This window comes from Trichechus manatus, unplaced genomic scaffold (assembly GCF_000243295.1).
Source record: "Trichechus manatus latirostris isolate Lorelei unplaced genomic scaffold, TriManLat1.0 scaffold00249, whole genome shotgun sequence".
Lineage (NCBI taxonomy): Eukaryota > Metazoa > Chordata > Mammalia > Sirenia > Trichechidae > Trichechus > Trichechus manatus.
Genome location: NW_004444185.1, coordinates 1564823 through 1580199, shown reverse-complemented (window position 1 = coordinate 1580199; position 15377 = coordinate 1564823). Strand labels below are relative to the sequence as shown.

The following is a 15377-nucleotide window of genomic DNA, read 5'->3' as shown; positions in this document are numbered from 1 at the left end:
ATCCATCTCATTGAGGGTCTTCCTCTTTTTTGCTGACCCTCTACTTTACCAAGCATGATGTCCTTCTCCAGGGACTGGTCCCTCCTGATAACATGTACAGGTCCTTGCTGATAACATGTCCAAAGTACATGAGATGAGGTCTTAACCGTCTCGCTTCTGAGGAGCATTCTGGCTGTACTTCTTCCAAGGCAGATTTGTTCATTCTTCTGGCAGTCCATGGTGTATTCAGAGGCATCAGTTCTTCTGTGTGACACGAAAAGCTGGGAAGTAGTCCTTTTTGCTTTGTTTGCTTGTTTGGTTTGTTGTTGTTAAGACCTGGGGTGTCCAGTTTTTGTTATCGTGCCTTAAAAATGAGAAGGTCTGTTGAAGAATGACCAGATGGAGCAGAGATGGAAAGCACTGACTTTTCAACCTATGCTTCCCACTTTGGACACTTTTTTAATTGTACTTCAGATGAAGGTTTACAGAGCAAACTGGTTTTTCATTAAACAATTAATACACATGTTGTTGTGTGACATTGGTTGCCAACTCTATGACATGGCAACACTCTCCCCTTCTCAACCTTGGGTTCCCCATTGCCAGCTTTCCTGGCCCCTGTGCCCTCTCATCCTTGCCCCTGGGCTGGTATGCCCATTTAGTCTCACTTTGTTTTATGAGCATGTCTAATTTTTGGCTGAAGGGTGGACCTCAGGAGTGACTTCATTACTGAGCTAAAAGGCTGTCCGGGGGCCATACTTGCAGGGTTACTCCAGTCTCTGTCAGACCAGTAAGTCTGTTTTTTTTGTGTATGTGAGTTAGAATTTTGTTCTACATTTTTCTCCAGCTCTGTCTGGGACCCTCTATTGTGATCCCTATCAGAGCAATCAGTGGTAGCTGGGGCACCATCTAGTTGTGCTGGACTCAGTCTGGTGGAGGCTGTGGTACTTGTGGTCCATTAATCCTTTGGACACTTTTATTTTTCAATTGTAGATTTTTATTTAATGTTCATCTTACCTGTTAGACTGTAAGGTCTGTGAGGGTAAGGTTTGTTGTGTTCACCATTGTTCCCTCAGAGGTTTATGTATTGCCTGACACACGGTAGGCTTTCAGTAAAAAAATTTAATTTACCAGAGATGGAAAATGAATCCTATGAGGAAGACCTAAGAGAATTGGGTTCCTTTTTCAACAGAAGAGATGGCCAAGAGGTGATTTGTTTCCTTCAGGTTCATGAAAAGCCTGAGTAAATATGCCAAGAGGATGTTTTGTATCGTGGAAGATTGACTAAGAGGAGATGGATGAAAATTCAAACCATAAAGACGTTATAGGCCAGAGAAGTTTTGGAGTTCCGCTCTAGAAGAAAATAGACTGTTCTGGCTAGTTTTATAATCATCTGTCTGAAAGCTGGGGCCTTGACGGTCTGTATGAGATCTCTTCCAGCTCTGATTCAGGGACCTCAGGAGGTTCTTGGTAACCTGAGAAGGTAGACTAGGGTATTAGGATGTCCCACTTAATGTGCTTAGCAAATCACCTTTTCTCTACCCATAATTTATTTTTTTCATATGTGAACTAGTTGTCTTTCAGTGGTCAGAAATTATGGATGCAGTTCTTGGAGCTCCTTTTTAAAAGGTGGCTGAAATTGAGTGGTATTGCTGTTGGTGTCTACAGAGCACCACTTGGGCATTCCTGTCTAGACGTTACTGAGCGTGGTAAACTGGAGGAGTGATGGGGCGTGTTTGTGAGTAAACGGAGCGCCCAGTCAGGAGCAGTTCCTCGCAGAGGGGTGGCTCTTTTGTTTCTCTTCTGCAGATGGGTCTTTGCCATCAGCATCAGTGAGGAGTAAGTAATTGTAACAAAACTTTTTATTTGGGAAGGCATGGTAACCCTGGTTTCTTGTCCCAGCCTGGCTTTTCTGTGGCACCTTATGCTGTGCTAATCTGTCCCAGGTTCCTTAGTCCGCGTGTCTTGAAACTTGGAACCAACCCTAAGCTTTCTCTGTTTCGCTTGATAGTGCTTGGTTCTGTACCTGCCAAGCTGGTGTGTGGCCCAGCTGCTCCAGCATTTAGTTGAGTGGCAAGGGAATCCTGAGAAGACCTGAACTGCTTCCAGTGCTTAATGCTGTATGCGTGTGTGTGATAAAAGCAGTTACTTGAGCATCCTATGTAGAGTGTGAAATGTGTCTTCCTGAGGAAGAAAAACAAACTTTGGGGCCTTAATAATCTTATTTTTTCTGCAGTCAGGGTTGGAAGGGACCTTGGGCCAGCTAATCACACAGTCGGAAGTACAGCCATGGCATCTTTGGCACGTAGTTGCTCCTCTATTTGAACACTTACAGTGATTGATAGTTTGGTGTGCGGTGAACTTTTTTTTCCTCCTTAGCTTGCAGAAGGAGCTAATGCTGCTTATTTGCAGCTGCTGAACCTGTTCGCCTATGGAACATACCGAGATTACATAGGTGAGTTGGTTAAGATCCTTCAAAAGAATTGAGTATGTTGGTGTGTTTGAATGTGTTGCCTCCATGGGATCACTGAGGTTTGGGATATAAAGCATGGGGCAGGAACTTCTTGGCCTGGCTGCTTGCCGCTTTGCTGGGCTCTGTAGGTGACCTCACATAGTGAATTTCTCTTCTCAGCTTTTACTTCCACGGGGGTAAAATGGGGGCTATGTGTACGCTCATCCACATAAAACTGGTTGCTGTTGAGTTGATTCCGACTCATGGCGACCTTATAGGACAGGGTTAGAACTGCCCCATAGGGTTTCCAAGTCTGTGTAACTTGGAAGTCTGCATAACTCCAAGTTGTCGGAAGCAGACTGCCACATCCACAAATATCTCTTGTTTATTTTCCAGGTGAGATTCTTGAGGACTGGTGTTTATCGAACACTCAGACTGTTGTGAAATATCAGAATACCCAGTTGTGAAATATTTTAACATTTTAAATATTATCAAAATAATACCACCCATTGAAGAAGAAAGTCACTCATAGTTGGACCACCCTTAAGCTGCTGTCCGCATTATGGTGCTGGTCTTTTCTCTCCTCAGTCTTGTGCTTTCTGTCACATAGGTGCCGTTGTAATTCCATATGCACTTTTACATCTTGCTCTCTTCACTTAATTTCAAAAGCATTTATCCATATTTTAAGTCTTTGTAGTCATTTTTAACATTTCGTAATCTATTTAGCCCATTCTCATAGTAGGGCATCTGAGTCGTTTTAAATTCAAATCGTAAGCATCAGGAATGAGGTGCTTGCATGTACTAACTGTAACTTACTTTCTCCCAAACCGTTTGTTCCTGGCTTCCCTAGTTGATTTTAGTGGTGCGACAATGGCTGACACTCAGGGCCTTCCCTACTCTGCCCTGACTCCCCCTTCGTCTTCACTGGTCACGTCTGCTCACCCGCTGCTGCTGTCAGACTGCACAGTTGGCCGCTTTCTGGCGCACCCCATCTTTTCTCACCTTTGATCTGTTCCAGTGAGTGTCCTCTGTCTCTGTCCTCACTTCTCACAGAGGCAGCATGGCGTAGACTCTGAACCAGGCTGCCTGCAGTTATAGCCTGGCTCCACTTCCACAGTTCTGTGTCCTTTGGCACAGAGCTTCTGTGCCTTCATTTCCTTACCTGTGAAATGGTGGTCATACAGGTCTTCAGTCCCTTACCTGCACCTTTTGAGGCAAGCTGTTTCAGAATTTAGAATTTGGGGTCTTTAAATAAACGTAGTGTGATGCCTTTTTGTGCAGCACCCCTACAGAGATGTGGCAGCACCTGGAGTCAAACATATTCATAATTTTGCAGCAAAACAACTGAATATTCCCACCAAATGGGATAAAAACCCTGCCTCAGTTCAGGTCAGGAATTGCCACCAAATGAATTTTAGTACCATGCTTTAAAAAAAAAGCAGTTTGGATTCAGCTTTTTGGATGTCAGAATTCTGGATAAGGATGGAGGACATTTAGTATCTATTTCATGGTGTTGTGAGGATTAACTGGCTGTGTGTGTGTGTGTCTGTGTGTATCTGTGTATGCCTGCACTAAGTAGAGCTTGCCATATATGTTACCTGCAGCTGCTGCCATGTATGTTGTTATTACCTGCAGCTGCTGTTATTGTTAAATTTTACCCATTCTTCAAGGCTCATCTCAGACTCCATCTCCTCCATGAAGCCTTTTCTTTTCCCCTCCTGCACCTTTCCAATGAGGTTGCTGTCGCTCACTCTCTCCTAGTAGTTTACACCTTTCTCCTGGTAGTTCTGCCTTTCATTTGTAGCTATTGAGATACCTGATGTAAAACGGGGGCTAAGTCAAGGCCAGTAAGCTGCACACCTCCGGCCGGCTGGTACACTGGACTTGCGCAGCACAGCAGCCCTGCAAGGACTATTGACTCGTCCGTGATTTCCCCGAACCACTTAAGACAGGGCATTGCACATGACAGAGGCTCAACAAAGGCGGGTTGAACTTAATTGAATGTCCTGAGGGGCACAAGTAGGACTCCATCAAGATAATTGTCACATCATTTTGTCTGTTCACATGCCTGGTGAGACTGAGTGCCCAGTGTGTAGAGACTGAGTCTTCTTTGAAGCTCATTCTCTTCCAAAGAAGACAGGAGGTGCTCACTGAATATCTGCCCTGGGAATAATAAATGCAGTCATTACAGTGATTCAGAGGCGGATTTGGTTTGGGGAGTCTGTGAGTTCATTCCACAAAAAAAGTACTAATTTCCTTTTGTATCTTGATTTCTGTGGTGGGTGGGACTGAGCAGCCAACAAGGAGAGCCTGCCAGAACTGAGCACAGCTCAGCAGAACAAGCTGAAGCATCTCACCATCGTGAGCTTGGCCTCGAGGATGAAGGTACAGTCCCACACCCTGTCCTGTCTTCCTCCTCACCCCGAGCTAGGCAGTCTCAGTGGTATCAGTGAGGGAGCTCCCAGCTACATGCAGTAGAGTCACATCATAAATGCATAGAGTTTGCTTGGCAAAGGAAGAAAGAAAGATAACGATTAAAATAGTGCGGGCAGTTACTCACTGTTCATTCAGGAAAAGTCCACCCAGCAGTGATTGTGACTCAGGTGGTCTCAGTCCTGGCATGCCCTGGCGCCTTGTGTGGTGGGAGCATTTTGTCATGCCAGAGGGAGACCAGTGCCTAAAGGTATGTATGTTTCAAACGGCATGGCATCTCGAGGCAAGTTACCACTTGCTCTGTTGCTCAGTGAATGTGCCAGTGCTGATGGGAAAACTTGCTATGCTGGACTTCCTGAGAGTCGCTTTCATGACATGAGAGTAGTGTGGTGCATCTCTTGACAAAGGCCTTTTGCTGTAAGCTAAGTGTGCCAGACTGGATTGCCACCACCGTCCTAAGCTGTGCTTAGGGGCCGCAGCTGACAGGCCAGGGGAATAGGAAAACAGGAAGCGAGAAAGCCCACAGCCCCCAGCAAGCCTGGTACACAATTTAACTCTACAATTTTGCCATCTCTCTCTCTCTCCCCCTTTCTGTTTCTCTCTGACTCTCTTTCTCTCTCACACACGCTCCCTTCCCATTCAGTGCTGGGGTGCCCGAGAGGAGGGCTGTGTCAAGCGGGGATGCTGGTCCCGTGGCTCAGAGCTTTTTTCTGGGCTGAGAAGTAGCCTTTTAATATGCTGCCTTCCTCTGGGGTTTTCAAGAGTAACTACTCCAATTGTGATTTTTGTCCTACGTGTTAACTTTAGACCCTTAATAAGATACCATTCCACTGTACGAGTTCTCGGCCCCAGTCCATTGAGAAGAAGCCTTGGTGCAGCCAGTTGCTCACGGTCCTAACAAAGAAGATCCAGATTGAGTTTGTCTGTAGTTGAGTTTGGTTCTCTGCCCCACCCCAGCCTAAGTTTCTAAGTTTTTTGGGGTTATGCCTTTGAAAAAGTGTGCTTTTGTGTTTCTGCTCTGTGATAGAACTTCAGAGATGGATATTTGTTCTTGGGCTGCCATTTCATTTGCTGCAAACATTTTACCTGCTCTCATCACAGATTTTTGGTTCTCAGCCTGGCATTTCTGGCAAGAGACCTATTTTGTTAGGAATTGAGGACTTGATCTTTTTTCTTGTTCTGATCCACGCACTTCTCAAGTGTAGCAAAGAGTAGGAGTGACTTTTTTCTTCCCATTTCTGCGGCGTGTCATTGTAAGCCCACCCACCGCCCCTGGATTTTAAGCCTTTAGCCATAGAAAGCCCTCCCAGGATGCTTGCTCTTCCCCTCTTCTCTGCACATGCGTTCCTCCTGTCTGTTTCTGTAGATTTGATCGCTGTGTTAATTTCCAAACTAGTAGTAATGGGTCCGAGGACTTGCAGAACACTGGGTATTTACATACCCTGTTGTCATGAAGTCACACGGAATGTTGGTACAGCGCAATATAGTCCCCAATTGACAGTGGCTGCAAGGGTCTGAGAAAACAAATGAAAACTTCAGGCTGACCTTGGAGCTGGCGGTCCCCACTAGCCACCTGTAGGTGGATGCGCTGGCTGGCGTGTTTTTTTTGTTTGCCCTCTGCTGAGCAAGCAGCCAGCTCTCTCCACTGTCTGGGATTGGAGGCTGGTAATGATCTGGCATCTGATGCAGACTCGGCAAGCTTTCAGAAGGTGGCAGAGTGGCATTTCCCTTTTTCTCTCATGGGAGGAGTCTTTTGGATTCTGAGTGTACTCCAGGGTGTGAAAGCTGTCGGCTGGGCAAAGTCCAGGAGGCAGAGTGTCTGGAACACATTCTTAGATGCTGCGGGGCTTTGTTTCCATCTCGCAGCTCTCACAACTCATTTATCCATCTTTGCTGCCATAGATACAAATAATTGCCACTGGACTGCATTTCCCCAAGCCCCGAGGCAGCTGTTGCTTGTGTGGGGAAGACCTGCATGTTCTTTCGTGCTTGCCGGATGGTTTTTATGACTATCACATGGCCTTATCTACAGTGTATCCCCTACTCCGTGCTGCTGAAGGACCTGGAGATGCGGAATCTCCGGGAACTAGAAGACCTCATCATCGAGGCTGTCTACACTGACATCATCCAGGGCAAGCTGGACCAGCGAAACCAGCTGCTGGAAGTGGATTTCTGCATCGGCCGTGATATCCGCAAGAAGGATATCAACAACATCGTCAAGACCTTGCACGAATGGTGAGACTGGAAGAAGGGGGCCTCTCCTCAGGGAGGAGACTAGCCTATCTCCTGGGCCTCTGCTCTGGACATTGTGTTCTCCAGGTGTCACCTGCCTTTGCTGTGGGCTTGGGAGCTGGGGGCCTTCGGACAGGAAGCCAGAGAGTGGGGCTGCGTTTGGGACTGCAGCTGTGGGGCAGCAGGGCTCGTTTCAGGCCTCCTAGTGCTTGGTCCTAAAATAGTTCTTGTCCTCTCTGCAGCTGGGGCGATTTAGTTGTGGGCTGTAAAGTGCTCAGGATTAGCAGCTGGAGCCCCTGGAGCCTGACTCTGTGACCCCATCCTGTGCTTTCCTGCTCAGGAGGTCGGTGTTTGTGAGAGTCTTTGGATAAGGAAACCCATGTTTAGAGTCAGTAACACACTGGGGTGGTGGTTGTAAAACATTATGAGGGAAGGGCTTAGTCTGATTTGGAGGAACTACTCTGAACTCACACGGAATATTTGAGACTATATTCAGGTAGATGAAAACAATTGGGACGTTTGCTTATACTTTTTCCTAATAGAATTTGATGTTTGTAGGAGTTGTTACATGCTCTGCAAGGATTTGTTGTGGAGTTATTCAAATGATTTTGGGTTTATGAAGCCAGTTGGGCTTAGTTGGGAAGAAAGTTTGGGCTGCGTTTTGAGGGCAGGCTGGGTTAGGATATGATTGGAGTTGAGGAGAGTTTGTTCCCGGGCAGGCTTACAGCACGCTGGAGGTCATGAGGCAGAGCAGGCAGACTTGTGCAGAGGGGTCTGGGAACTGTTTCCTTTAAAACAAACGGGATCTCTGGGCTTTTCCCCAGAAGGCCCAGCCGGCTTTGATGCCCTGAGGTCCTTCACTTCAGCTACTATGGAGCCCTGGGCATGTGCTGTCTGCCCCCTTCCCCGCCCATGTTCCGTCTAAGGGTGATCCCGAACGCCATCCTTGTATAGCAGGAGCTTCCCAAATATTGTAAAGCTATTAAATCCGAATAAAAAGGGAATAAACTCAGAAAATCCCCGAACACGTAAGTGGTCTGGTAACAAAAATCTAGGTTCTAATCCCACTAAATTTGCTGTGCTGTTCCGTTTTTGAGGTGGCTGACGGAGTTCTGCATGTCCATCATCTGGTTTCCTTTTTTTCAGCCCCCAGCATGTTGCCACCTGGAGGTGCCATCATAACACCCATCTCAGTGTATTTACTAGTAGAGATTCTTAAACCCCGTGATTAGGGGTTGGGGTGACATTTGAAACAGAATTGGTACACAGAGAGGTACTGCAGATAAAGCAAAGTGTTCACAACTGTTGAATCTTAAGTGGGGAGCATGTGTGGGTGTTGTACTATGCTTTAAATTTTTTTAATGTTTTAAATTTTTCAAAATAAAAAGCAAGGATAATAAAAGAATGGGGTGGTGGATGGCAGCTAGGAACTAACTCATACTCCTGAGAAAAGCGGCAGCCTCTGAGTCAGGATGCTTTTTAGAAAGTGACTTTTCCGACGACAGAAGTGATTAATCAGTGCCACCTATGAACCCTCCGGTTCCTTGACTCTCACATTCTGTGAAAATCAATTCCCATGGGATGCTAAGGTTGCAAATTAAGCTAAGAAACCACCCAGGTCCATGATACCTCTGCCCATGCACCCTGTGTTACGTGTTGACAAATTCCTGTCCTTTGGAAGGCATGGAGGGGCAAGAGCCCTGGTGGGGGAGTGGGAACGCAAGTCCAGGAGGGTGCTGGGGAGGGGAGTCCTGAGGCTAGGAGAGCGCTGGCAGGCCTTCCTGTGGCTCAGAGCTGCTTTCTCCTTTGTAGGTGTGATGGCTGTGAGGCAGTTCTGCTAGGCATCGAGCAGCAAGTTCTGAGAGCCAACCAGTACAAAGAGAACCACAACCGAACTCAGCAGCAGGTAGAGACAGAGGTAAGGAAGGGAACGGGTGTCTTTTTGCTTTGTTCTGGGAGTCTTGGTATAGATGAAGCAGGTATTCACTAAGCAGGCACTGGGCTAGGTGCTGGGGCAGAGATGAATGTGATGCGGTCCTTGCTCTTGGTAGTCTCCACCTCCTTTCTGATTCCTGCTCAGCAGAGTGATCTGGCGTGGAGAGCAGAGAATGTTGTGATTCCTCAGTCCACATGCACTTCACAGCTATCAAGCCAAGGAAAACGAGTTTTGGGATGGATCTTAATAGAGAGATGGTGCTTACCAGGTGGGGGCGAGGGTGCAGCTGGGCAGGGGTATGTGGGGCTTCAAGATCCTGTATCGTTCTATTTCTTAAGCTGTGTGGTAGGGGCATAATGTTCATTTTCTTCTTTTTTAAACTGTAGGTGTATGTTACAAACATTTTTATGCATGATGTATTTCATAAGAAGAAAAGGAAAGAAAATCAATGAATGAGAATGTATGAGTGGGGTTTAGTGCCACTGCTTGTTTAGGACTCTTATACAGCCATCCCGGGGTCTCTTGGACACAGGTCAGGGCCATTGTGTGTGAGCCTGTATTTACGTGTTGGTAGCCTGGACACCTGTGAACGACTTCAGAACTTGTCTGGAGCCCTTAAGATCAAAATGTTAGCATTGAGAAGGAGTCCTTTTCTAGTGTGAACAGGACTTGAAATGCTAAGGGTATTAATGAGTTTTGAAAGTTAGATGTCCAGGAGTGTGGGAGAGTGGGGCCCAGGATTACAGCTAACAGACATAAGAAATAAGTAAACATGCCTGTTGAAAGAGGAGTTGTGAAATCCGGAGATTTCCCCTACTCTGTTACATATACTCCTTGGAAATAGAACCTGTGCCTTTTGTTTGTCTTTGTAAGCCCAGCTCCTTGCCTTACGTCTGGTCCATGGTAGGTACTCAAGTGTTGGTTGAACTGAACGTTTCTGACACACCATATAAGTGTGTCAGTGGGCTGCTGAACTATGCTTTTCATGAACAAGAGCTGATTTATTTTGAATAACCATATGTCCATATATGCATATACATGGATTACCTACATTGTGGATTCTTAATCCATAGCCAATTTTTAATCCTCCTTCTAGCCAGGAAGTATGAACTGCATTTAATTTAACATTAGCCAAAGACAAACCCAGTTAGGAAAATCAGCCAGATTGTGGCTGTTATCAATGATGAATGGTACTAATTTTAGAATTTTGACGTATTTGAGCTTACTTTCATGATGAATTGCATCTGGCAAAAGAAAAGTGGGTGTGAACAGAGCTACTTGGGACACTTGGCTAATGTTTGGGGCATACCCAGTACTCATACAATAGTGTAGACTCTCAATCACAGTTGTTAAAAAACAGACAAAAACGAGCCGGCACACATGGATTTCTTATTGAACCATTGTTGGGAGACACGGCTATCCCTGCCAGCAGAACCTGATGCTGCCACCAGGTGGCAGTAAGGATTTGATTATTAAGTTTGAGAGAAAGAAATCTGAGGAAAAGTCCAAGGCCACCTCTGCCACCAACTGAAAACAATCTATTGATTTACTAGTCTTCTAGAACATTTGGAACAAACCAGTATGGGAAGAGGGAGAACATGGTCAAAGCCTAGAGCCTTGTCAATTTTTCCATTTAGTAAATGCATGATCTGGCAGATCGCCCCCAGCATGAGGCATGTAGAAGAGACTCACTGAGTATTTGTTGACTTGAAAAGAAAACACATCTACAAAGAACAAAGGTAATTCCATCATATTCTGCTTGGATTTATGCTTCTGTTGCCCTTGACCTCGCTTTTTAAGCCTTTTTCTCAAGGGTTAGTGGCTTAGGTTGCTTGTTCTCAGAGAAAAAACTTAGTTTTGTCCCCCTGAATCTTACACTAACAGATTTCTCCTGGTGAGTTGTAACTTCAAGAGCTTTCCCTCTTAATGAAGTCCGCCCCATCACAAACTGCCTAAGAACATTCTCTCCTTTCAGCTGTCTACAGAAGTAACACATACTAATTACTTATAATTCTAGGATAGCTGAGGCAAATAGAACAATAATATTATAAGCTGTTCCGTTACCTCTGAGGGGAGGTAATGATTAGTTGAAGCATCACAAAACATCTCATACAGAATTTATTTTTGGTGTGTATTTTTCTTTAATGTTTGAATGTGCCTATGTCTGATGTTCTTTGGAATCTTGATGTATAGCTATCAGTATAAAGCTATGGAGCCCTGGTGGCAAAGTGGTTTAGAGCTATGGCTGCTAACCAAAAGGTCGGCAGTTCAAATCCACCAACTGCTGCTTGTAAACTGGATAGGGCAGTTCTACGTGGTCCTGTGGGGTCGACAGCAACCGGTTTTTTGATGTAGCTATTGCTGTGTTTACAAAACAGGCTATGTTCCAGTTGTATAGGTAGTAAAGCAAAACTGGACAGAGTAAGCTCTATTTTCCATTATGTAGAAAATCCCCCAGGAGTTCAGTTAGTGACAAAGCTCAAGGCTTGTTGGCTGTTACAGTGCACCAAAAGTGGGCCTCCTGGTTCCTCCTGGAGAGTTGTTCTATCTCCCAGTTCTCTTTTTCTTTGTAGCCTTTCTCCAAGTGTGGGCGCTACTTCCTGTTGTCTACCTTTGCTTTGTCCCACAACTGAATGAACTTTTCCTGTTCCAGGACGCTCTTCTTCTGTCTACTTTTGCCTGAATATTTAGGGTCTCTAATAGAGCTAGGCTGCATTTTTGCCAGTAGATGCAATCCCATTTGAAAGGAGCTCATGGTTTGAAGAGCTTGACAAACTCTGTGTCATTTGGGAGTAAATGGATGGGGGAATGGCCTATGAGCCAGACCACCAGAGGAGGGAAAATGGAAAGGACCAGGGACATTTAGATCAAAGAAGACAAGCCTGTGGGGATGATATTTGTCATCAATTGAACGGCAGCTCTGTGGAAGAGGAATTAAGCTTCTTAAGATTGTTTCACGGGGTTGAACCAGGCTCATATGGCGGAGCTCCTGGGGATGCCAGTCGTGGGTCCTGGAAGGAGAAGGAGGTGTCAACAGGTAGACCTGCTCAGCTACTGGAAGAAGCTTGTTGACACTTAAGAACCCATTCGACTGTGACAGTGCGTCGTGGGCTCAGCGTTCGCCTTTGTGATGTCTGTGTGGTTGAAATTCAAATGATAAAGCTGATTTGAACAGGATACATGTGTAATAAAACCCCAGTGTAAGGGCACAGTTACTCCCCCCTACCCAGCCAAGTCTTCGTTGAGGATAAAGGACCTCACTTCTTAGGCTAAGAGACACTAGCCCAAGAAGCCCTGTTTTCATCTATGGGTTGTTTACATTTTGCCTCAGAGTGGTAATGACTGTGGAGGACTTAACATTTGTCAGTAGTCTTATTGGAGGAGCCAGACCTGTGCACTTGACTCAGCAGGAGACACAGACGCCTATGAGGGGATCCATGAGAGCTGTCTACGCCAGGCCAGTCTTGGTTGAGGGGAGGGCAGGTCTGTGGGGGCTGAGTGGGCAGGGAAGGTTTTATGAAGAGGTGCTCAACTCTGCAGAGTGGCTAGCTGAGGCGCAGGCTAGGTCGATAGGACACGTTAGAGACCAAAGGCGGAAATGAAATGACTGCTTCAGAGTGTGTGGGAGAGACTAGTGCGACTCAAGTGAAGGGCATGCGTTGAGGAGTAGGGAAGGAAGGTATAGGATCTTGAATGCTGTTTTAGAAATGGAGAAAGAAACAAGGTTTTCCTTGGGGTAAGTCTCATTTCTTTTTCTCACATACCAGGGTCACTGAACACCCAAAAAAGTAGCTTATTTCTATAAGAGAAAACTGTTTGAGGAAGTAAATAGGCATTTGAATTGGAGGTGGGGGGTGTCTGTGTATCTTTCCACTTATCCTGTCAGAAACTTTTGACAGGATCCTATATCAAAGACTTGATCAGCCGGGAGATGAGGTTGCTGCATTATCATGGTGCTGTGATGGTGTAGACAGGAACAAAGGATGCCCTTCTGTGAATGCACAGGCTCCCCACCACCCTGAGCTCAGATATATAAGGGCACGACATTGGAAGTGTTGAATTGTGAGTGTGTGTGTCCAGGGGGTTCGGGGGGAGCATATATACAGGAAAAGAGGAAAACAGCAAAGCAGAAAGGGGTCAGTTGAGCCGGTTTGCTTTGCTGGGAGGCTGACGAGGGAACGCTGTCTTGTGAATTTGGTGAGTGTGCCCAGAGTCTGGGCCTCAGGCTGCCCAGTTAGGAACTCCCCTTCACCTCTACCATGGTCACTCTGACTCCAAACCTCACCCACAGCACCTGAGGCCACTATAAAAATCCAAAGGCTGGTGGTTAATTTCTCACAGGCTTGTACTGATTTTTTCCACAGAAACATGGGTGAAAACAGAACTGTTATTTGTGGATTGAGTAAATTTTCTTTTTCCTCACTCACCTGTTGTTGAGTGCTGTCAAGTCAATTCTGACTCATAGCAACCCCATACGACAGGGTAGAACCACCCCATAGGGTTTCCTAGGCTGTAATCTTTATAGGAGCAGATCACCAGGCGTTTCTCATGCAGAGCCACTGGGTGGGTTTGTACCGCTGACCTTTCGGTTAGCAGCTGAGTTCTTAACCATTGTGCCACCAGAACTCCTTCCTTACTGATCTAGTTGTTGTAAAACTGTGTCAGTAAGTCTAAGATACATTAACTGAGAGAATCAATCTAGAACACTAGTTATGGTAGAAGTTGATTGTTTAGTAACAATGACTGCACAAAGAAATGAGGAAAGAAAGGTATATGGTGTTTATCAACCAGGCTGAAATTAAGTAAATGGTACTTTTTTGTTTATTTTTAATAAAGCTGTTTTACTCAGTGGGAAAGGTAATCATTTGCTTGGAAAGACACCATTTCTGGAAATAAAGGCCTTGTAACAAAAACTTGTCAGTTTTGTAATGTTTTATTTGAATAAAATTTTGTCAGCTTCTAGAGAAGCCTCAAAACAAATTCCCTCAGGCAGTGCGTCACAGGTACTGAAAGTAAGAAGCATGCCGCTCGGCTTTTCTTTCATTTTCTTTTTTTTTTTTTTTAAATTGTACTTTAGGTGAAGGCTTACAGAACAAATAGTTTCTCATGAAACAGTAGTACACATATTGTTTTATGACGTTGGTCAACAACCCCACAACATGTCAACCCTCTCCCTTCTTGACTCTTTTTTTTTGGTGAAAATATACATAGCCAAAGGTACACCATTTCAAAAATTTCTACAGGCACAGTTCAGTGACATCGACTACGTTCTTCCAATTGTGCTGCTATTCTCACTTTAGATGAAGGCTTACAGAACAAAATAGTTTCTCATTTGACAGTACGTGTGTTGCCCTATGACAATGGTTAACAACCTCACAACACATCAACACTATCCTTACTCAACCTTGGGTTCCCTATCACCAGCTTTCTTGTCCCCTTCTGCCTTCTAGCCCTTGTCCCTGGACTGCTGTGCTTCGTTAGTCCCATTTGGTTTTATGGGGCTGTCCACTCCCCGGCTGAATGGTGAACCTCGAAAATGACTTTATCACTGAGCTAAAAGGGTGTCTGGGGGCCATACTCTCGGGGTTTCTCCAGTCTCCTTTAGGCCAGTAAATATGGTCTTTTTTTTTTGTGTGTGTGTGAGTTAGAATTTTGTTTTACATCCTTCTCCAGCTCTGTCCAGAAACCTCTGTTGTGAGCCTGGTCACAGCAGTCAGTGGTGGTAGCCGGGCACCATCTAGCTGTAATGGACTCAGACTGGTGGAGGCCTTGGTAGCTGTGGTCCACTAGTCCTTCGGACTGATCTTTTCCTTGTATCCTGTTCTCTTCATTCTCCCTTGCTCCCGAAGGGATGAGACCAGTGGAGTATCTTAGATGGCTGCTCATAAGCTTTTAAGACTGCAGAGGCTATTCACCGAGGTAGAATGTAGAACATTGTCTTTATAAACTGTGTTATGCCAGTTTAGCTAGATGTTCCCCGAGACCATGGTCCCCATAGCCCTCCACCCAGCAGTTCAGTCCCTCAGGGAGTCTGGATGTGTCCATGGAGCTTCCATGACCTTTCCTCGTACAAGTTGTGCTGGTTTCTTTCATTTTCTTAATGTGTATTTTTTTTTTTAAATTTTTTTATTGTACTTCAGGTGAAGGCTTACAGAACAAATAGTTTCTCATGAAACCGTCAGTACAGACATTGTTTTATGACATTGGTTAACAACCCCACAACATGTCAACCCTCTCCCTTCTTAGCCTTTTTTATTGGTGAAAATACACATAGCCAAAGATACACCATTTCAAAAATTTCTACATGCACAGTTCAGTGACATTGACTACGCTCTTCCAATTGTGCTG

General features: G+C 45.4%; 1 protein-coding gene across 2 annotated transcripts in view; it reads left to right on the top strand.

The window, feature by feature from the left end:
• The window catches only part of COPS7B (COP9 signalosome subunit 7B), a 23723-nt gene that overhangs the window by 3382 nt on the left and 4964 nt on the right, over positions 1-15377 (top strand). The window contains exons 3-7 of one of the 2 annotated variants that reach the window (XR_002822833.1): positions 2356-2431; positions 4725-4813; positions 6894-7096; positions 8906-9011; positions 10667-10768. Coding sequence is in view for 1 of the 2 variants with exons in the window: in XM_004389496.1 (XP_004389553.1) it covers positions 2356-2431; positions 4725-4813; positions 6894-7096; positions 8906-9011 (474 nt within the window). In the remaining variant the exon portion in view is untranslated. The remainder of the gene's footprint in view (positions 1-2355; positions 2432-4724; positions 4814-6893; positions 7097-8905; positions 9012-10666; positions 10769-15377) is intronic. The other variant, XM_004389496.1, reaches the window with a different exon arrangement.